At 37.8% G+C, this 24,434-nt stretch overlaps 1 protein-coding gene across 1 annotated transcript; it reads left to right on the top strand.

Moving 5' to 3' along the window:
* Positions 1–3,718: 3,718 nt before the first annotated feature.
* Positions 3,719–23,818, top strand: LOC126639750 (prostatic acid phosphatase-like). The gene is made up of 11 exons (XM_050314931.1): positions 3,719–3,832; positions 5,167–5,262; positions 8,107–8,193; positions 8,768–8,920; positions 11,028–11,126; positions 12,217–12,312; positions 14,759–14,891; positions 16,149–16,231; positions 17,114–17,220; positions 17,705–17,874; positions 23,785–23,818. Exons 1-10 carry the CDS (start codon positions 3,719–3,721, stop codon positions 17,859–17,861), a joined length of 1,125 nt encoding a protein of 374 aa, XP_050170888.1. The 3' UTR covers positions 17,862–17,874; positions 23,785–23,818.
* Positions 23,819–24,434: the final 616 nt, after the last annotated feature.

Below are 24,434 nucleotides of genomic sequence, written 5' to 3'. Positions count from 1 at the left end.
CCAAAAGAGGATCTGGAGCAGCAGATGCACATATTGTGAACACAGCCACAAAATGCAGAAGATCAGAATGTGCTGAGAACATGATCAGTGGAAGAATGTGCAAACCTCAAAGGAAAATATATTTGGAATAAGTTCATAAAATTCCAAACAGTTACTCTATATTTGCACCAGTGTAATGGAGAAGAAGCTGGCCACTGGGCAAAAGTACTTTATGTCTGACATCAAGAGTGCAGCTCTGAACCCAAACAGAAAGCAATTGCCTAGAACACCAAATGGCCTAAGAATGACCACAGCCCTATTCCTTACAAGGCTCAACACCAACTTCTGTCTCTTGTTTCCTGCTGTCTTTTAAGGAAGAAAGAGAGAATAATACAGCAGTAAGTGATGTCCTCTGCCAGCAGCATCAAGACCACCATGCACAGCTCATAAGGACCCTAACTATCAGTAACTATTACTCTATTTGCTGGGCAAAGATGCTCCATCTTGTTCATACTCCTGACAAGTCTTGATCCAGCTCCTCAGGGCAGCTGAACGTGCCTTTAACTTGGTCTTAAAATGAGCTGAAACAGTATTCCTGCATGCCAGCACTGAAATCATTAACAGAAAATGTGTATCTCATTGGGTCAGAATTCTTTTTGAGGTGGGGATAGTGTGTCCCTGAGACACAGGCATGGTGACATGACATGCCTTTGTTTTCCTAGCATAAAGGACCAAAGAAGTCTATGCAAAGCATTAGCCAAATAAAGGCAGCTGATACCTATCTATTTAGATACTAAGCAAGTGGATTGGAGTAGGATTTTTTTTGTTCTGGCTGTTAGTTTATTGCAGCTGACACTTTTCTTTGTCATTTAACTAAAGCGTGCAAGCAGGACACAAAGAAGTACACTGTAAACCAGAGCGAACACGGAACTGTATTGACAGACACAGCCTTGATTTTACTGGGGCTGAGGAAAGAAGATGAGGAAAAGTCATGGAAGTGGACACAGACATCAAAACTGCAGAAGCCACAGAGTCATGACTTCAACACCAGAGGCTGGAATAACTATCCCACTAAGGGGTCATTTCAGGGAGGGAGAAGGAGTGGAGGCACAGTGAGAAGGCTGAAGTCCCTACTCCACCTGCCTCCTTCTCCACTGCCAATGAAGAAGTAGCATCTCAAGCTGCAAGTCCAATCCTACATTACAAGCATACATACCAAGCAGATTTAACCCTACACTTAAAAGCTGGGGGAGTGGGTAAGCATCACAGCCTGGAAAGGATTCTTCATGTTATAATTTGGGGGTAGAGGGCCAAATTTCGTCCTTTGGATTAATAAGCTTTCAAATACAATAACAGCACTTAAACCATGAACCTATTTTAAAGCACTGAAGCACTGTTAATGAACATTTACATTCTCTCAACAATGTCAGAGATCCAGCAGCATCTCTTAACTGCCTTCAGACATCACAGTACAGGACACAACACAAAGCTGTACCTTTACTCACTAAAAAATATTATGTTTATCATGATCCCATAAATATTTCATCAAGTTTATTGGTAAGATAAAAGCATGTGATCTACACCTCATATATTTTCCTTGTCCTCCCAAGTCAGTGAGAGAGATTAATTTATTACCTTTATCATTATCTTCTCCCACTTTCAGCTGCTGTTTTAACACAGACTGCAAGCATATTAAAGAAGCAGTTTCCTTGACTTTGAAACAGCTGTAGTTCTCACACCTCTCACAACCTACAACAAGGAATTTCTTTCTCAGGTAAGACCTGTCAAGAAAGCTCCATATCCTGCTCTCTGGAGTTTCACCCTCAGGAACACCAGCACATGGCAGAGAACACTGTTTCGTACTTCCCTCTGTGACCTTCAACAGAACAGAATCAACCAACATGGTGTACTTTAAAATAACTCCAGCCCTTTATGTAACTCTTCCCACAGAATTAGAGGCACTATGATCAGATCAAAGGAAGCAAGTATCAGTTTTTTGCACTAATATTTTTACACATTTTGCAAATATTTGTACACCAATATTTACACTAATATTTTGTCATCATCAAAGAAAGAGTAGTTTTACCTCCCTTGTTACAGAAATCTCACTTAACGTGTGAGGCAATGGATGCTTGAAAAGAATGCTCCTGTTGTAGATCTGCTGTCCCTGCTAGACATACCTACAATATTTGAAAAACCTGAATGGAATTCTGAGAACTTGACTATTTTTTCTCAGTTGTTCTGATTAAAAACTTTATCTGGCAGAGCAATGTATTTCAGGAGCAGTGTCTGATGTCATGTCCTCTAGAAAGAGCAAAACACAGTCACAGATTTTTTTGAGGTCTGACAACCAGTGGAGGCAAGAAAATGTATAGGGTGTAAGTAGCTTTAATCAGTTGACCCATAACTCCCCCACCACCCCCCCCCCCAAAAAAAAAAAAAAAAAAGAAAATAATTTTCTTTCTCAATAAATGTGGGCAACTCCCCACACTTTTCTATCTCTGCATGACAGTATTAAACCTGTCAGGTAAAAAGCAGAAATGAAAGTCTGACCTCTGAATGTTTCATAGAGGCATCTACGTCTGACAGCTATGAAAGATACAAAATTGTTGCCTCAGGAAGGAGAACAGATCCCTCTAGACAAGTCTATACCTAATAATTACAAAGGAAAGTTTGTTATATGTACCTTAAACTACCTCAAGATTATATAATCTTCTTGAGTAGCAAAATGACAGGTTTTTTCAGTAATTTCTTTTAAATACTTACAGAGAGCTTTAGATGGCTAAGAAATCACCCTCAATTTTAACATACTAAAAGGACTTCCATTAACACTGAATGTAGACCAATAACTTGCAAGATCCATCCTGTCTCTTGCAAAGGTATCTGAGCTAGACGTTTTTTATTATTTATTATTTTATTTTTATTTATAAAGTTTTATTTTATTTATTTAATGACGGAAACAACTCTTGATTTATGTATGCTATAATAATGAGAGTGTTTGCAGCAAGAGAAATTTGAAAATAAAAAACTTCACTGTATAAAATTCTAGGGGATAGTTCTAGAAAACAGCAGCACAAGCTTTACCACTAGAGACAGAGTCATCTGCTGAAGAGATTAAAAGTTCTTTAAAAATTTTTTTTGCAGTGAACTTTGTCTTATTCCTAGTCCTGTGCAACAAAAGCCTTCTGCTGTTTATTCCTCCTGCAAACCACAGTCAAACCCAGGGAAGAATCCAGAGATTCATTATAAAAGAACATTTGTCAGCACTGCTCCTTCTAGCCTTCTAGTACAAAGTGTTCAGAGAAAATTGTGTGAGCGTTAGGAATGCAGATGATTTACTAGCTCTTTTGCATACAGTAAGACATCTGCAGCAGTTTCACTTTTGGGAAGGCTCACTGACTCACACTAAATCTAGCTTAAATAACAGAAGGCAACTTCTAGTTCTTTACCTGCCTTGCCAAGTGACAGGGGCAAGAATTAGAGGGCTCAGAAATTCCGCTCCATGTTATACATGGGACAGAGGAATTGAGTACAAATGAAAAATCTACTTTAAATTTTATAATCTCCCTGAAAAACACTGACCCTAGAAGGGAAAAAAGGCAGGAGGAGGTAAGTTCAGAGCCCACTTTCAGACTTCACTAAGCACAGCCGACTCCACCCCTCTTAAGCACATATCTACCATATCACCACATCCAGCTAGGGACCTTGGTGTGTAAAATAGCTGAAAGCTACCCTCAGGATGAGAGCAAGGCAGCTGGTCTGTGGAATTTGGAGTCTGTGTTTCATGTTCTGCCTTTTCTGCATCTTTCTTCACCAAACAACAGCCAAAAGAAAACTGAAGTTTGTGTCCATGGTAAGTAGATAGCTCATGGGCAAGTGGAATTTCTTCAAAACCTGCCACTAACTGCTCTTCTACTCGTGGGTAGGGAGGAGGGAGTACTTTTTGAATATTTAAGTGTTTCCTGCATATTCAAAATCTGTTATTGAATTGTCCAAAAAAAAAAGTTCCAATTTTAAATAAGATTTTAAAATGTTATCTCCTTTGTGCACTCCTAGAGGCACTTTGCTTTCTGGATGGATATAGAATGCTTACTTTATAGCACTAAGAGAGAACAATGCAGGATTCTGTTTTAAAAATGTAAAAGAGGATTACATAACTAATTACCAGCTATGCAAAACCCTCTTTACTATGGAAGAGTTTCCACTTTTTCAGTGGTTTCAATGGATTAACATGCAAAACAAATTTCAATATGTGAAACTCAAACAAGTGTGCAATGACATTGAACAAGCAGCACAGAACCAGTACTGTGAAACTAATGCTATTTGCAATGATTATAACATACCATTTGTTTGCATGAAGCCTGGATCTTGTTCTGAACATTGCACATACTTGTAAATCACTTACATAATTATTGTGCTGCAGTTTTTGATTTTATTCCTCCCTGCTTGAATTAAGAAATAAAAAAAATCTGGTGTTAAAATTTTAGAATTATATGGCATATATCCATAGAAATTATGTTGGACATGAAAAGAAGTCATTGTAGGAATGAAAAATTCTGATTCATCTTTATAAATATATCTTTTATCTGAAGTTAAAGTCCAGATCAGGTTCAATGTTTTCAGAGTAACAGTTTAGTTTGTATTTAGATATCAGATAACACTTTTATCACCCCTTGTGATGAAAAAGTCAACATATGGCTTTTTAAGGCTAATTTCTGCCAAGAAAGAGCACTTCACAACAGTCAGCCATAGAACTGTTATCTTGAGCAATAGTTTGGGGTTTCTCCTTCTGAATTCCAGCTTAGTCATAGTAAAATATTAATGTTCAAGTATTTCTGCAAAATTATTTACATGCTTCTGTTTGTTTCCTGTTTATTTAATATTGCAGTCTATACCTCCTAAAACACATAAAACCTCTTTAATATCTTAAGATATATTGTAGTTTTTGTATCTTGCAAAAATTTATTTGAGCTAATTACTTCTCAAATGCCAGGAAAAAAACCCAGTTATATTGGCCTAAATAAATCGAACAGGAAATGTAGCTATCTAGACTTAAAGAAAGCACTATTAATATGTTTAGCATCTATCAGATACAGTTCTCACTGTCAATGCATATTTTTTGTGACTACACTAATATTTACCACAAAAATACCAGTAACACAAAGGGAACTTCATCTATTTTACCAGGTATTTCGCCATGGTGAACACACCCCAGAGGAGTTATTTCCAACTGATATGCACAAAGAAATATTAAGACAGCAAGGACATGGACAGCTTACCAAGGTGAGTTTGCTAACCTGTGGCAATATGCTGAAATATTGGAAGATGGTGTGTTGATATTTGGGGTTTGAAACTTTGCTTTCACTTGGAGAAAGACCTTTTTAAATTGCCATGTACAGATCTCCAGAAAGACAACTTACCAGGAAACTACAGCAACAGCACTCACTAAATGACAGAGTCAGCCTGTTGTAGTCCAATAGCAGCACATGCTGAGTTGTTTGATTGCAGACTAGGATCTTCTGGGAGGAGTCAGGCATAGGTGACCATCTCAGTTTACCTGAGACCACACACACAGCTTTATCCAACAGCAGCATAAGGTGGCAGAAGTACTCACAGACACCCCCCAGCACCCCCTTCAATCTCTGCTGAGTAGGAGTGTTTCCTAGTTCATGAACTACTAAGGTCAGCACTAGCAGAAACTCCTCTCATGCTATGTCCAAGAAAGTAGATTTAAAAGGTCACTCTGATGACCATTGACAGGACTCGAGGAAATGGCATGAAGCTGAGTCAGGGGAGGTTTAAGTTAATATCAGGAAAAGGTTTTTCACCCAGAGGGTGGTTGGGCACTGGAACAGGGTCCCCAGGGAAGTGGTCACAGCACCAAGCCTGTCAAAGTTCAAGAAGCATTTGGACAACACTCTCAGGGACATGGTGGGACTCTTGGGCTGTCCTTTGCAGGGCTAGGAGCTGGACTCGATGAACCTGATGGGTCCCTTCCAACTCAGGATATTCTATGATTCTATTTTAATTCAGGCATTGGTGGAATACAGTAGAGCTGAGCTTGCACATAATTATCAGCTGTCACAGCAGCTGAGGCAACTGCAGAAACTGTGTCTGCATTGACTGGAACTTGCATTAGCTGCCACCTCTTATGAATGGAGCCAAGGGTGGACTCCCGTGCTATCAGACTGTAAGGTAGTATATGAGCATTAGGTGTTTTTAACCCAACTTCTGCTCCACTCCCACCATCAGTACCCACTGTGTCTGTGTGCTTCATTCCTTTTTTCCCAAGACATGTTGTTTGGATGGAAAAATCCACTCGTTATTTTCCCAGCATTCTGGGAACCAGGCAGCTTCACTGAAGTAGTTTAGGTGTGCCAGAAGTCTGGTTGTCCCAGATAAATGGCTACTGTGCATGTGGAGGCAGACTGTGAGGTGTGTCTCCCTGTTAGGCACACACACACCTTATGTCCAGTGAGTCTCATTCCTGGGCAAACTAGTCACTTGCCAGGTCTCCACCAAAATCAGAACAGAACAAACTGCCTGAGGGGTTCCTCTTCCCCACCATTCTTAGGGGGCCGGGCTGATCTCCAGTACAGAATCAGGCCTGTTTCTTCCCATGTCACCTCCCTTGAAGAAACAGGAGTAACAGACAGGCTTACTATGCCTTAACTCAGCTGTGACTCAATCATTCCATATAAACACTACTAAAGCTCAGCTCTCCATGACAGCTTACTCCAGGGCATGGAAGACTTCAAGACCCAGGTGTCAGGATTCCACAACATACCCATTAGGCAAGCTGGGGCAGAAGCCTAAGCCACATATATGCCCTAGGAAACTGCAAACACAACTCCAGCAACAAAAAGAGGTGATCACATACACACACAGTGGGCCCTGAGTAACTTGGTCTGACCTCACAGCTGACTCTGCTTTGAGCAAGGGGTTGGATTAGAGACTTACTGAGGTCCCTTTCAGCCTGAATTATCCTCTGATCCTATAAAATTACTTCAGGAAGTAACGAGTAATCACTGTAGTCGGGATCCCAATGAACAGTAATGTTTACATGAGCAAAGTGGAATATATTTAAATTTAGACCAGGTAACACAAGGTACAAGTAAGAAGATGAAAATATTGAAACTATTACAGGGACGTTGCACCTGATTGTGGTCAAGTCACCATCCCTGGAGGTGTTTAAGGAAAGACTGGACGTGGCACTTAGTGACATGGTGGTGTTAGGTTATAGGTGGGACTTGATGATCTCAGAGGTCTTTTCCAACCTAATTCATTCCGTGATTCATCTGCCATGTGTTCACAAAACTATGTAGGTAAGTTGGAAAATTTGCAGCAAAGAGCTACTAAAATGTTGAGACTGGAAAACCCATTTTGCTGCGAGCGTAGAGAATTGTCATCAATTTAATTTAACACAGAGATTAACTGACTTGATTTCATTTTATGGATTATTGTTTAACTGTGAATAAGATCTGTGATGGTGAATGTTATTTAAAAGCATAACAAGATCCAGTGACTGAAAGCTGGGAACACAGTCAGGCAAGAAACAAGAATCAAATGTTTCAGACTGTTGATAATAATTAACCATTCCAGCAAAATACCTGAAGGCTTGGATGACTTTTACTTCAAGTCTTCTATTCTGAAAAATTAGGTCTTGCCCAAGCTAAAACTGTAGCCTTGATATGGAGTGACTGGTGATACTCTATGGGATTTATATCCTGTATGAGTCTTCATGGGCAGGTGTCTGCACTCCCAGTTAATCATCCCTGAGACAGCAATATAGCTGAAACTAGACAAATGGTGTTGGGACATAGCTATGTCTGCTTTAAGTTACCTTGGCCCTCAGCCAGTCTAGCTCAGATAAACACACACATAGCTTTCTGTAGAGCAAAATACAAAACTGTATCCACTAGGACATCATGTCTACCATTATCCAGTATCAGACATACAGCAACTTTACTGCTTTTTTTCCCATGTCTTCTTTCATCCTTCACTTGTGAAAGGAAAAACATCATTATGAAAATAGTACAAAATATTTTTGGTTTTGTTATTGTTGTTGTAGGAATGAATGCATAGCACATTTCTTTAGCCTCTGACTCTGTTCTGTTACCTCCACAGCTTGGCATACAACAACAGTATGAGCTTGGCCAGTACACGCGGAGGAGATACTCTCATTTCCTGAGTGCTGTATACAAGCAGAGTGAGGCAAGTGCTGGATCTGGGCGGGGGGATGTTTGTCATGGATGTTAACGGGACTTCCTGGATGCAGGAGTGTCTAAACCTGGTGTGGTTGGAGAAAACTAATACTGATCGAATTCAATGTAATGTCATGGTATCCCTGAAACTGTGGTTCAACTTTTATTCAGATTGATGGTCAACTGAAAACCAGGCTGTACATCAGGTTCAGATCCCCCACTGCTGTATAGGGCAGTATCTATGTCAAATACCTCCAATGCCACTGTGAGATGGAGTTGCAGATACAATTTAGTTTTCATTTAGGTTCCAGCTTCTCAATGCAAATATGATGTCCCAAAGACTAAATGGTCAGAGTTGGTCTTATGCTTTCCACTAGCATTCTGAAATGCTATCATGTTGCAGCTCATTTGTTCAACAAACTTTCATTCCAGCTTCACTCTTTGTTCATCCTCCTTCTTCACACCACTCCATTTTAATGACAACTTCCCCGGCACAGCACCATCCCCCTTTTTTCCAACCAAGAGGAAAGAAAAACAAACCTAATGGTAGAAATTACTTTCCAAACTGGTTTTTTTTGCTTCAGATTTATGTTCAAAGCACTGACTGTGACCACACGCTTATGAGTGCTCAGGCAAGTCTTGCTGGACTGTACCCACTGACACAGGACCAGATTTGGAACCCCAGAATCCTTTGGCAACCAATTCCAGTTCACACGGTGCCACTGTCACATGATAATGTGAGTATAAACTAGAGGCATCTGCTTTCCCTTAATGATTAGTAAAGTACATAGAATATGAGATGAAGGCACAGCAAAAAGTGCATAGCAAAGCCAATGAGGAGTACATTATCTTACAAGCCTTGTGCACAAAGGCCTAATAAGCTGAATAGAAATATTGACAAGAGTTTCCATAGGAATGGACTTATGTATCAGAGACCTGGTCTTAACAAAATAGGAAAAAATCAGAAGTCCTAGGTACGGAGAAAAATATGTAATCTGTAACGTGAGTAAATCACTATAGAAGTAGATTAATCCTAAACTTATCACAAACATGACTTTCTTTGTGTGAGAGGAAGAAACGTACCTAATATCACTAGTGCTTCAACATTTCTTAGTCTGCAGCCAACAGAAAAGACAAAAGAATCATTCTGGGACTTACATTATAGTGAGAACTGAGTCACAGGATTGTTTTCCATGCACCTTGCAGGTAAGTGCATGCACTTTGAGGATGGTTGAAAAAAGTAAAAGGGAAAGGGAAGGAGGACTAGGAGCTTTAAGCGCAGGAGTTCATAGGGCAATTAATTTATTCATCTCCCTTCCTCAACCCCTCACCTTGGAGCTGCAAGGAATCATGTGGATAGCAGCTCTGTAGTCTGCACATACATATCCTAGAGGACAAAGCTGGGCAGCTGAGTAGAGCTGGAGTTTCCTGTGTATGGAAAACCTATGGTAAAAAGTTAGAAAAGATTAGATGTGTGCAGTATGAGTCCCAGTTTGAAAGAGAAGGTTTGCATATGTGATGCAAGATAAATTGTGTGGGCTTACAAGTCTAGTTAACACAGCTTGTGATGATAGGGGATGATAGGTTAAATAGGCCTAAGAGCAGTGGTTCTCACCTCAGGGTAATGAGAGCATGAAGAGAGAAGATATGGAAAAACGTGTCTTCCTGTTCACACACACAGCCTGGCACAGAGTCAGGAGCTGCTTCTGACACTGTCACAGATGGTGGCATCTCAGCAGACGATCAGGAGTAGCTGGCCATTATCAACACAACTCACAAGCAGGTGCTGCACATCATTCACATCTAGGAGAGAAAGTAAGTTTATTCAAAAAAATCAAAAAGTGATGAACAGAGGCACATTTTTCATACTTTTTCCAATGATTTAACTTTATTCATCTTTACTACATATATAGCCTGAACTTGAGACAACATGTATGCTACCATCCAAAACAAAACCCCATCATTTATTAGTGAAGTCATGCCTGTTCGTGAACCTATGGCTGTAATTCAGAAATACTTTCCTACCTTCTAGCGTAGATAGATTGTATTTCTAAAAAGATCAAGGAACTGCTGTGAAGATTTCCAAGCTCATTACCTCTTCAAAGGTCTCAAGTTCTTTTAAAAGTTATTTTAATGTTGGGACTGTGTAGATTGCTAGAAAAAGGAAAAAAACACACTGGAAAAAAGCACACTAGAGAAAATCACTAAGAATATCTCAGTGTCAAATTTTAACTTTTGCTTAAAATTTAACACAAAAAACCCCTTCAATCAAGAATAAACTCAGTTTAGCTTAAATAAATGAAATTAAAATTTTTTTAGTTATTCCAGTCACATGTAATCTTTAACCTTCATAAGTCTTAGATTAATGAAAGACAAAACTGAGTTAAAGAAACTTCACAAGTTTCTACAATTTAGGCTGAACTAAATGAAGCTGTGGTAAGTCCACTCAATACAGCTATGTATGGACAAAGACTCCTATTGCAGTTCAGCTGTTGCTTGGCAGTGAGTGAAATCATCCCTGAAGAAGCCAAGAACAAAGGAGTTCATGAGGTCTTGTGTTAGTCTTCTGTCAAGAGACAAAATTCATTTTGTGTAAATGAATCCTTTAACTTTGAACTACTGCAGCTATTAGTCCTCAGAACATATAAAGATTATTTTGTAAGTAGTCATCAGTATGACTCTTAGAGTCCTAAAGATGAATATCCTTGAAAACTACATTCCCAAATTATTTTTCAGCTTGTCCTAACTAGTGCCACCAATCAGAACAACAATCCTGCAGGGGTATATTGAATTGCAGAACAAGATGCACCTCGCCTAACTAGTGTTTTGCAATTTTCTTTTCAGTTGCTATACTTACCTTTCTCACACTGCCCAAAATACAAAGAGCTTCTGAGAGAAACCTTCACAACAAGGTATTTCCAAAGGCAGCTTAAGCACTACAAGGTAAAGTGTATTTTCAGTTCTGGAAATCTAATTAAAATGTACCACTTCTTCAACATTATATAACAGGTAGGTGTAAAAAATAGCAGTGCTTCTTCCAGATTTCTAATCTTCACAGTGGGTGTAGATGACATACAAAAAACCAATTACAACATTACAGATCCAGCTGGACTGGGCTGTTCCTATCAACTCAAAATTACAAGTCATAGAAAAGATAAATTATTGACTTCCTTACAAAAATTTAGCTTCTAGGAGACCAGACAAAACAAAACTCAGATAAGATCAGTGCCAGTGCCTCTTAAATTACTCCAATACTTCTCTCTGTTTACTCCTATGTAAAGCAAGTCCTCTGACATCTCTGTATAACTCTCTACTAGTTCAGATTCCTCTTCCTCTACAAAACCCTCACAACTCAATTCCCCAGAATTTCTATAACAGCCTCAGTGCTTTCAAGTACTTGTTCATGTTTCACACCCAAAGTCTTCATTTCAGGTGCTCACTTACGTTTTGTTCTCGTCTCTATGTGGTGTACTCCCCTGTCTTTCCCCACCACCAAAATCATTGCATGAGTATGTAATCACATGTCTATTCTGCTGCAACCTTCTTCTTCACAGGTGTATTCAAAATGACACTATGAAACTCACCTGGTTTTCATTATCTTTAGCTACTGACCTCAGCCATCTATCTGTGGCTCTGTGTCTGGGTATTACATGCAAGTAAACAACAATTCCCAGTTTTATCAAATTTGTATCATACCTTCCTTCTCCTGAGTACCAATATCAGCATAATTCCGTTTATCACACTACTTTTAAGCACTTATTGGAGTTCTGCCAGACTTCTTCATGTATTTGTGTCCCCTTTACCTCCTTCTGAACATTTTCACCAAGCATAACCACCATACTTCAAGTCTGAGCTCATATTCCCAATTTTGTCTAGATGAATAGGCCAAATTCTCTTACATCTAAGCAATGGTTTATTGCTTAATTGCAAAGACTCTCTTCTTTCTAACAATTCCTATGCACTAGTATGGCAGTGTGCAGAAATTATGTAAAAAGGCCCTGTGTACCACAACTTTGCTATTCTTGTGTTCCAGCCATTTCTGAAGTTTTTAGCCACTCATACAGGATACTCATTGAAGAAGTTGAACACTGAAAGAATTTGGAAGCTCTTGGACACTTTACAATATGAGGTAAATAGAATCATGGAATCATTTTGGTTGGAAGACACCTTTAGGATCATCAAGTCCAATAGAAATTCCACCACTTTCTTAAAACTAGTTTTAGCTCTTAATTTTATTGTTTGTAAGACCTCAAAAGACAGCAGGTCTGTCCTTCAAAATTTTTTGAACCATAGACTATTCTTCCTCAGAAACCTTCACCTAACATCAAACTTACAATTGAAAATCCTGTAAATATACTGTGACTATGTGAGGCTGCTGTGGGTCGTTCACCCCTATAATGAACACAAGTGGCCCACCAAATTCACGATCCTGTCAGTGACTGCATATGACGAATTAGACAAAAGCATACCTTTGGATAAAATTGTTGTTACTCCTCCAAACAGCATCATGAAGATACACATGAATAAAATATGTTGCTGGCAAAGCAATATAAGCATCCTTCCACAAAGAGTTTATGCAAATTGTGTAAGCAAGAGAAGCTATTATTAGCACAGGAACAGTAGTGGTCAGAGTATTTTCAGGAATTAAGCAGCCATTGGAATGACCCAAACAAATATTTGTTCAAGTTTGGGAGCTTGTTTTAAGCAAAGGAACCAGGGGTATCACAACAAAAGCATGGATTTTATAACAAAAAGGGTATTGTGGTGCCAAACTGTCATGGGCATCTGAGTCCCACAGTCTGATAACTTTGTGATTTAAAAAAAGCCTGACTGCCCCTAATTTAGCAACAAACCCCTCTTCATATAACTTCAAAGTCCAGACTTATCTCAGCTGATGCAAGTGAAAATCGCAGAGTCTTGTGTTAAAAAGTTGTTGTTGTTGAAGGCAGCTTTTTCTACAAATACTTTCTTGTGTAACTATTTATAAACTCAAATATTAATGATAAATTGGTCATTCATTGACCAATGGATATTCATACCCATTCATTGGATATTTCCAAGAAAACAGAGGCATTTTTAAGTCAGATTTCTTAAGTTACATGTAATATTTGTGTGTGATGCGAATGAGTTTACCTTCTGTCCTGCAGTTTTTGCAGAGGTCCAACCTTGGTCAAAGCAATCTTGAATGGAATGTTAAGCAGGGCCCTTGAGCTAAAAGAAGTGTTAAAATGTTGGGATATCTCACTGTAATTTCAGTGAGGCCACCCTTTTACATTTTCCAATGCAGGATAGTTCAGGACCACAACTTTTTATTTCAATTTTTATATTATGCTTAGAAAGCTGTATCACCAGACAAACGCACCAAATCAACAGTTCCCATCAGGGATCTAGCTAAACTCTGGAAGACAAAAAAATTAGTTGGGTTTTTCCTTCTAGTGTTAGATTTGATGAGCTTTTGTCTTTCACACTACTCACTGAAGACTCTGGGGTTATCAGTTAAGACATCTGCCATAAAAGTCACCATCACCCTTTCAAGCATACAGAGAGACTGTCCTTATATGGCTTTTTAAATACAGTTCATTAAATTACAGTAGCATGCATCTCTCTGTGTTTGTTACTTTTGGCTAAGTGTCACCTGACTTTTAGGTAACTTGGAGACTGATGTGCTCACTTGCCTACAGCACTGTCTTAAATAGTATACTATTAGCCAGTTCTTTCCTCAAGACACAAATCACATTTGTTAAAAGAGAAATGGATAACACTGTGATCTGAGCCGGTTTAACCTAACAATTCTATTGTTTCTCTTGTTTAAACAAATCCTTTAAGTAGTTGACATTTTCCTTTGAGCTCACTTGTTACAAGAACACTCCTTTTAGTGAGCTCAGTCCAAAGGTTACATTGCTCCAAAGAAAAGTTACAAACATTGATTAAACAGGACTTCAGGGCAGTGCAAACCAAAAGTGTTGAGCATATCTTCCTTGCTCACAGTTGAGATCATTAGTATACCTTGGACTGCATCCCCAAGGAAAGACTAATTTGTTCCAGTTTAGCTGGAGGACTGTGCCAGTATCCAATAGAAATGGTATAAACAGGTATGAATTTCATCTATGTATCTCATCCCTATACACTCAGCTCATACTCGGGTATATCCATATTACAGCTGTACATATATATATCTCAGAGTTACCAGCCCTTAAATTACTGATGTTTATACAGAATTTGTTCCAGTAAAGATCTCTGGATAGATCCCAGTAGATGATTGAAAAAGTAATGTAGTGATTTTTTTCATCTGACGACACAAATAACGCCAGTTGCTTTTTGCATAATTTTAGTATTATATTTCCTCTTCTTGTTGTGCACTGCCCTTCAAGTTTCATTTAAGTGGTATGATGCTATAAATAGGAATGTTACAGCTGTCTAAATGCAAAATACAGTCATCATTTTATTACAAAGAGATAATGTTACTTGAGTGAAACATTCTGAATTTGTTCTGACAAGCATTTTGTGCCAGAACAAACAACAGTTAGCAGTAGGAATCAGTAAGAAAATCACCATGTTTTCTTTCTTCACTGTAGGATATTAACAATTACACTTTACCTGTTTGGGCTACTCGTGGTGTCAGGACCAAGCTGATAAAGCTCTCAGAATTGTTATTGCAGGTGGAATTTGGGTTCCACAAACAAATACAAAAGTCACGTTTGCAGGGAGGTAAGCCAAATTCTTACCCCATTTAAAAATAAAAGTAAGGTGGGAAAGAAGAAAGGGATATAACAAACATTGCTACAGATTCCATAGTAGAAGTATGAAAGACGCTGTGATGTGGGTATTGGTGGTCAGCACTGAAAGATTTTGATTAATAGGAAGGGAGATGGTGAGGATATGAATCGTGAATATCCTAATCTAACATTATAATGGACATATCATTTAGATTACACTGTATAAGAAATTCAAAGTAATATATAGATTCCTATTGAACTGAATCAAGTCTGAATTTAATGTAAGCCACCACGTGTAACTTACTTAAAAATATATTATTTGCAATAATGTCTAAAATGGTGACTTTGTAGCCTTACAGTCTTCATACTCCACTACTGAGTGTCCTAAAATGAGATTATTAAACTGTTTATAAACTTTATTCTGCTAGAAAATAGTGTCTGAAATTTAAAAATATTTTATACCTTTTTAGTCACTCATTCTCCTCCATTAATCCACTGCCACCTTTTGAGACTCTTTTCATTTTATATAGGCAGGCTTTCATTTTGGATCTATGAGTTACAAAGACAAATAAACAGATAAGCATGAATCAATTTGTCACATTTTGTGTAAGCTCCAACTTACAAAACTTAGCACAAAGTTCAAACATCTGTCCTTGCTTTACTAACAATTGCTATTAAAAATGTGCCAGTAGCTGAAGACTATTCTCTGTATTTCTGCTTGTCTATACAGTTCTGCTTTTAGGATTTTTATTTGTTGAGATGCCAACCTTACGTGAACATACTAGCACAGCCATTGATTTAATTCAAGTAGTTTGTCTTACAACTTTTCAGCAGTTAACATTAACGAAATACAGACAGCTACACAGTTTATGAAGGCCCAGAGTCTGGAGGATAGGCTCTTCCTTTTTCCTCTGGAAATCAGGAAATCAATGGAATTGCACACACAACAGGGTAGTATTCATTACTGTGCTCTTCTTGCACTGGTCTGCTGGCACAAAGTAGCTGTGAATGCACCGTTTGAAGATGCTGAGGCTATTAGGGATCCCCAAAACATTTTACACAGAAGTAAAATAGGTCCACTGTTCATATAAAAGATAGTGTCAGAATTAATCAGGGCACTCAGCACAAATTACTGATAAAGTCAATTGAATAAATCTGGTGCATTTAAAGAGTGATTGTTAAAAGGGCAGCAATCAATATAGACGTTAATATCTCTTTCATTGTCATTTTCTTCCCCATTTTCTTTCAGGTATTCTTTTAAAAACTATTCTAAAGCATATCTCAAATGCCAGAAACTCTTCACACCGGCAAAAAATGGTTATGTATTCTGCAGTGAGTGATTTCTGTTTCTTTTGTGCTTCCTTTCTGCAGTTATTACATGCAGTGAAAGCCATGAAATTTTATTTCCACCATGAAATATAGCTACAAGCATTTTTATTTGGTTAGCCTTAAATATCTTTGGATTATTTTCATTCTTTATTGAACAGATACTGCTTTGAAACCTGCAGCTTTCCATTTTCCACCTGATGTCATGGCTTTTTTCTTTGTAATATTGTTTTGGTTGAGTAGAAAACTGGAAAAACCATGACTCATGTTTTACTAAGCCTGTATAATGAAGATAATTCAGAAAGAAATCTCCTGCTTCCTGGATATTTTTCAGGTGCAAAATAAAAAATAAAAATAATAATAAAAAAAGAAGTTACAGTTATTTGAGAAGGTCTTATGAAGGCATTTACTCAATTGTGACTTTGTATTTTGGTTTAGAATGTGCACACACTGTCACTGGCGAAGGAAATTTTTGTATTGCTCTCAGTAAAAAGCTTCTATTTCTGTATTGCCATTAGATTATGACCTAACGGGTATATATCAGCTAAAGAGCTTACTGATCTGATCTCTAATACTGCTTATTTAATGGGAAAACCCACTAGTTCCTTTTAAAAGAACTTTTAAAGGCCCCCATTAACTTTGATAAAAACTGCAAGTGACTAAGGCTTCTTATTTACATATATGTGTATTTTATACATGCAGCACCTCAGTTTATACAGCCATAAAAGGACACTATTTGCTCAGTGTTGCAGAGGGCAACTATTAATGAGACCACACAAGTAATGTTAATGTTGAGTGGAGAGACAATGTGCTGGACATATTGTTAAATAATAGGTTCATGCAATCATTTTCAACAGACCTTTAATTACAGGTTTCTTCTGTTCACAGCATGCAGCCACCATTGCTGCCTTGCAGACAGCACTCAATGTCTTCGATGGGAAACTGCCTCCTTACAGTGCCTGTCATTTTTTTGAACTTTACCAGGAAAGAAATGGGCAAGTACCTTCAAGCTATACTTCAAACATGTACTTTTTCTAAAAAGCAATTTACTAATTTACAATTTACTAATTTCTAAAAAAGCAATTTACACCAGGTTAATTAAACTGGATACACGAGGTTCACTGTGCAGGAAAATATTATAGATTGATTTTAATTATAATAATTGGACTCAGGTTAGCAGACAGTAGCAGAGTAAACCAGAAAAACCTCTATCTATTGCTTCATTACAGTTATGAGAAGTTTTACTCCCTCCTTTTAATCTATTTAACTTCTTGACATAGATGACACACTACATGCAAACTGGTGTTGACCCCCTATTGTTTAAAACAACCTTTTCAGAGTACTAATGATATTAATAAATCACAAACACAATAACAAACAGAAAAATAAGCTGGCTGAAGGTTTGTCCCAAAGTACAATCTCTACAACATGGAAAGACTGTGTGGTTTTGCATGGCTAAGTTTCTCTATTTTGAAACAGGCAATACACCATAGAAATGTACTATCGGAATAATTCCTCGAGAAATCCTCACCCTCTCACCCTCCTTGGCTGCAAATTCCGCTGTCCACTGGAGAGATTTACTCAGTTGGTCTCTCCTGTCCTCGTACGCTACTGGACAAAAGAATGTAGGATGTAGGACATCAAAAGAGGTAAGTTAGGTGCTTTGGGCACATGTACCCAAAAGTAAAGTCACGATTAGATCTTCTGCCAACGGTTCATTTAAAGCAACAATCGTTTTCAAAAGGGTCTGGTCTGAAATGAAAAATGTGCAGATCTAGTAAGACAGAATTGTACCCATGGCCATAGTTTCTACTCCATTGATGTATTTATAAATTCCAGACCAACTTTCTGACGAAATGAAATCAAGGCTGATCAGATTTCAGCGTATTGTTTTTCACGTGAATTTTTTTGTTTTGTTTAGTTTTAGTACAGTCAAAAAGACCTTCAGTTGCTGAGGAAGCACATACAAATGCACTGACTTAAAACAGCCACCTTATCTTCTCTGACTGCAGAGTATTTGTTCAAGCTGATTAGCAACATTATGCATTCCCTTGATTTTAGGAGGCATTCGGAGATTAAAAGAGGTGACTATTGAATAGTATACCAGACCAGTACTCACCAGAATGTCAAAGATATACAGGCACACATTGGCATACTAACACATTCCCTACTAGGTTGTCTGTATCTCCATATTAAGATGTTCAAATGTCCATTTTGACAACTGATAGTATTTACTTTTGCAGAAAGAGGGAACAGGAAGGCAGAAAATTACATTGTCTGTCTTTTATCTAGTTCTGTATTCCCTAAGGGAAATGAAAAGCAAACAGACCCCACCTTTTTGATGATCAAATATTGTACCTAACATTAAAAAAATACCATACTGCTTTCTGAATCACTGATCTAAAGGAGAATTTGAAATGTCAGAGATTATAAGAATGTAGACCAGCCAACTCATCTGGATGAAAATAATTTCCTCTTACATATCTTGAACCCATTAACAGAGATAGTTTAGCCAGAATGAATGAAAAATTAGCAACTAATGATTCACTAAATAAATTTCCTCACTATAGTCACTGCTCACAAATTCTCAGGAAACATATCAGGAAATTACCACATTTAATTGCAAAGGTTATTTGGCAGAGGGAGGGAGAGGTTGTTTCTGATGAGGGTTTTTTTTTGGCAAAGCTATTAATACAGTCATGAAGATAGTGATAAATACTTTGTGTTTATACCAATCTAAGTTTTGTGAAAATTAGTTCCTCTCCTTCACAAAGCAAGCTGTGTAACTGACCAAGTAAATAAAAAAAAAAAAAATCCATCATATAATCAAAATTTGACAATAATAAAGACACAAATATTTAGCCTTCAAGTTCAACACAAAGGCTGCACATAGTTCCAATTCTCAAATTTTGATGAAGTAGAAGTTAGATGGTGTTCAGGTATTTTACACCAAATCCAGCATCACTGCTTTCATCAGCAATCCTGAGTGCTGAAAACACATATGGACCATGAAAGAGGTTACAATCAGACCCAATGCTCCAACCAAAATATTTTCCATATTGTCATATCAAAATTTGACACTTTCCCCTATTTTATCCTGGTTCAGAGTGCACCTGTTGGGGCCAGATCCTAATTTATTTTTGCTAATCTACAAAATGTCGATTTTACTTCTCCTGCAGGCAGTTTTAACTCTCTGCTGTGGATGAGTAGCACTTGGGAAAATGCCAAGCAAGGCCCACTGCTCCCAAGCCCGCACGGTGCAGCACTCTGACAGTCAGACTGTGCTGTGCTAAACCACTGTACTCTACCAGTTCACAATGAATGCAGATAGGCTGGAACGGATGATTTTTAACACCAGGAAGCTAAATAAAGCTGAATAGTGATGCAAGGAGTTTACAGGTCACACTTACACCTAACATGCACAGCTGCAACATCACTGGTTTCAGCAGTTTTCAGATTTGTCAAAAATAATTTCAAATATCATTCTTTGCTAATGCATATGTTAATATTTTGATTACACATGCATCAGAGCATTTGATGAATAGAAGTCCATAAATGTGATCTTTTTTAATGAAATCCAGGAATGACTAAGCTCAAAAAATTAACTTAGATAGCTATTCTACAGGGAGGTACCAGTTCCCAAACATAAAGCTGTTTCCAGAAAATGTTTAATTGAAGTTTCATGGAAAGGACTTACATCCCCACTACAGGGAAATAAAGGGGTTATGCAAATATTATTATTACAGGTCACACAATGCTGTAGCAGTATTTGAGAGTGGTATAAATCAGAGTCAAGTTCTTCCACATCACGATGACCGTATTGTGGAACATAGGAAACAAAATTAGCTCAGCATACTTGGGAAAGAGAAAAAACTGTGCTCTCTCTGCACAACTTTTGCTGCTCAGGAAGATTGCAGCGTGGATTGACTCAACATTTCATAAGACTTTTTCTAATTCCATCAAAATGAGAGCAAATTTGTTAAGTCTTCCACACTTAATTTGAGCTACCCTCTTGTTGAGGTACTATTAACAGGTTTGCCATGTTTTTGGAGAAGGAGGCCACATGCTAAGAGGGATTCTCTCTTTTTGTCTTACCTTTAGGTGTTCCCTCCATGATCTTCAGTGTGATTAGCTTTATGAAACAACTCCTTCCACACTGTGGTGTGACTACAGTCTAACATTTCTCCTTAAATTCTGTCAGCATGATCTTTATCAAAAGAAAACATTCCTCAGCACAACAGCCCAAAATTATTGAAAACAGGGACTTTTCCTTCATGAATATTTGCTTTACTGTATCAAGTGGTAAAACCCAAGAGCAGTATAAATCCAGAGTAGTGTGTAAGATCTATTAATTCCAAAGGGATTTTGTGAGAACTAATTCACAAATGTAATTGTAGCTACAGTGTTTTAAAGGGCTATTGCCTAAATTTACAGCAAGATTGGAATATACCTCTGAAGGATTGTTGCCCTCTTTTGAAGAATGAGGCAAGAACTTCCAGAATTGGTGACAGAAGTAACACTTCAAAAGGAGGCTCCAGAAGGAGGAGTCATTCTAGTGTCCTTAGACTTTATTTTATTCAAGAAGTAATGAAGCATTTCATACAAACAGATTCCAGAAGCCACAAAAATAGGATAATGTCTGTTTACTAATTAAGAGATATATTTCTTTTTCTTTTTTCTGTCTTGGACATGCACAAATATTCTACCTCTATATAGAAGGAAGGCAAGACTTACGGAAAAAAAATGGACCATGAATCTAGACTTAAGAGAAGACTACAACAGCCAGCCTAGCCACCATGAAGACCCAGCATACAGTTTGCTGATCCAACAAGGCTTTCAAATGTTCTTTCCAAAACATAAGAAGGCCAAGTGTTAATTTTGAAAGAAGAATAATTTATGGTTTCAAATAGCTTTTCAAATACCTTTCTTTCATCACGTTACTTTGGTTGTATACTCTGATCTGACCATATAAATTTTGTTCCTCAGGGAAGCCTGGAAGTTCACACTGCTCTTGACATTAACAACAAAAAGTACTTGCTACAGAATAAAAAAGTCCAGAGCCACGTGCTCACTAAAGCATGCAGAACCTCTTGGGCAATCCCTCACTGGTCACATTTTCTAATATTGCTATTGCAAAAACAGTTTGTGTTCTTACCACAAAAGCTGGATCAGCACAATCAGATGCAAATAACTCCTTTGCGTTCTTATTTTTTATTTTCTCACAGTGGATAGGACCTTTGTCACCAGTCTCATTGCCTGCAGATCATATTAAGGAGAACCAGAGTAATAGATGAGATATAGAAAATGTTGCCATTCTAGCTTCTTTTCCTTGGACCAGGTTTTTAAAATAGATGCTAAGCCTATGAAAAGGATATTCCTTTTTAGAATTACAGCGTAAGAAGATGGCTGCTACTCTGTAAGTTTAAATGAATCAAAATAATAAAAGGATCCCTTTCCCCTCTAACAAGAATCTGAGATTCACAATTCTCACTATAAATGCCCAGTCTCTTCTCAGAAGGTCCCAAGCAACAATTCCTGTGCTTCTCAAGCCATTATAGGATGCATGGTTCATCAAGAAGCATTACAGGTAGATTTCGCAGCAAACACAGAGATAAAAATAAATTATGTCCTCTAGTCAAAAAATGCAACCCCTTTTACCATAGCATCCAAACAAGGGTAAAAACAAGGGTTTTCCAACAACATGAGACAACCAGTTCTAGCTACTTCTTAATAAAAGGAGAATAAGCTTGTTTATTCTGTATTACCTTAATGTCCCACAATAGACATCAGCAAAAAGCCTTCTTAGGCCTTGCAGCCATCACAGGAAAGTTAGTGCAAGCTATTTAAATTATTCATTTCAAAAATACATTGATCATGACACCTCCCTTAATAAGAAGTTATTAAAAAAACCTGCTAGAAGAAGCAAATGGAAAGGAAAAGCTAAGGCTTCATCTTTATTGATATCAGACTTCTAACAGATCATAGCTTTGACTGTTAAAAACAAATTTCTAGGCCTTTTTTTTTATTTCCTCTGAACCTGTTCCTGATTCTTCTTTTCCTGAACTTGTGCCAACTTGTGCTGCTTGAGTTGCTTTTAATGTGTTTTTTTTCTGGCCAGATGTTTAGAAGTGGAAGTTCAAGAGCTGTAAAGGGGGTTTCATGCTTCTCCCATAAAGGCAAGGGCAACTTTTCTGTTGACTTCCCAGATTGCACAAGGCTCACATAGAAAATGCAAGAGCTGAGACATTCTTCGTGATTCTCTTTTGTCTCCAGTTCCCAGTTCCTCCCCTCCTTCCTCACCCAAATCCATCTCTCAAAAATGTTCAGAATTGCATGAAGACCCTTAATCTTTCCACAGTTTTTTCTGGTATGGGGGATCACAGAGCTGGAGGGACCCTGGTCTCAGCACTTCAGTTCAGCTATGGAAGTGCATCCTAGCTGAGGTCACCACTCACAGTACACCAATGTAAGGTCCCCCTTTCCCATCACATTGTTCAGACCATGACTTCTTCCATGCTACATGCCCAGTGAATGTACCTTGAACATTCTAATTTCTACTGAGAAAAATAAATTTCAAATTTAATTCACAAATTAAGGTATTTCTAAATTATTTTATTACCCTCATCCTTTTTCAGCAGAAACCCCATCACACACATTCTTTGTGATGTTTTTTGTTCTTAGGACTATCACTGTAGAAACACAGAAAGGAAGATTTCCTTTTTACCTTGCTTACTCAGAGGAAAAATAAACATCAGTGTTTTAAAGGCTGAAACATCAAGTCCAGATCTTATTGTAGGAATATAAATTCAGGATGTCAATGAATGAATAATCAACTGCTCTAAACTACATTTTTCTATAACTTCATCAGCTGACTTCCTTTGAAAAATCAGTCCTCTAGTCTTTTGCAGGTATGAAGCCATAAACAGGTTCATTTCAGTTCCTCTTGAAGAAGAAATGAGTAAAAATGATGGAAAAAAAATTACATTTTGGCTTTGAAAATATTTAGACTGTTATTTAAACTATATAAAATTAAATATGTTGAAAAAGTAGGATCACCTGGAAATGCAACTCCCTCTCTTCTTTCACAAACAATGCATAGACAGACCAGTCATATTTTAAGGAAGACTTGCTAATGATACAATAACCTAAATAGTCATAGATGCTGTAATATAAGTGGATACACCTCATGATGTTCACTAATTTTCCTGTCATATGCTGAAGCAGTGCCAGCAAGATGGGGAATCAACAACAGAATGGAATAGTAATTTTGTTCTGCCTGGAAAATGTTGCACTGGACAGCCTGGACTATCACTTTTGTTAATTGTATCACTTCCCTTTCTCTTTGGGGTATTTACTGAGCTGACTGACTACCAAAAATTAAAGAAAGAAAAAAAAAAAAACCAACCCAAATTTTGCATAACTCACAAATATGGATCAAATGAATTGACTAATTTTGATTTGTTTCATGGTAGTCGTAGAAATAGGTTTTCCTTCTCTTTAGTGCTTATGGTACTCATCTGAGATGTGGCTGACAGAAGCTAAAATCCTTCCTTCACCAGAAGGATCTGACTCTACCTCTTCCAGAAACCAAAAATCAACACCAGACTGCAGAGTTTCGGAGGGGAAAGTGAAGATGAAGAGTGCTTTCTATCTCTTTCTTATTTGCTGTTCACCTGTAAACCTGCAAAAATCCACAAACTAGGCTTCTGTGTCTCAGGTAAACATCTTAATCTCATAAGACCAAAAAGAAATTCTCTCTGTGCCTTCTAACCAGGTGCATATTAAAAACTTGGGACAAACTAGGAATTTACTAGGACATAGTGAGTAGACACTTTCTCCCCCCTGCTTGCCTCTAGAGTAGTAACTTTGTGCTTAGGGCATTTTTCCACGTAGTGCAAGATATAGATTCATGTTCTATCACCAGCATAAGTAAGATAACTCTTCCTGTCTCACAAATTAATTCCTTTGTCCCTTCCCACTTCCACAGTTGGATGAAAACAACCCAACACAGGACTGCAAGACAGGCTTTTGTTTTTCTCATAAGTGCTTCAAAACAGTGCCTGGAAAATGTGTCACTTTGTTTACTGAAACCAAAATATTTCTTCTCTTTCCCTTTCTCATCTAAAAAGAAGCTTGAAAAAGATGACTGGAGATAAATCCAAAGTATATCAAGTGCTAATCTGCACAGTCAGTCATTAACAAGACCTGA

This window comes from Myiozetetes cayanensis, unplaced genomic scaffold (genome assembly GCF_022539395.1).
Source record: "Myiozetetes cayanensis isolate MyiCay16 unplaced genomic scaffold, myiCay2020 scf1, whole genome shotgun sequence".
In the NCBI taxonomy this organism is placed as follows: domain Eukaryota; kingdom Metazoa; phylum Chordata; class Aves; order Passeriformes; family Tyrannidae; genus Myiozetetes; species Myiozetetes cayanensis.
Note: the sequence above shows the minus strand (reverse complement) of the source record. Positions and strands in the feature narration are given on the sequence as shown.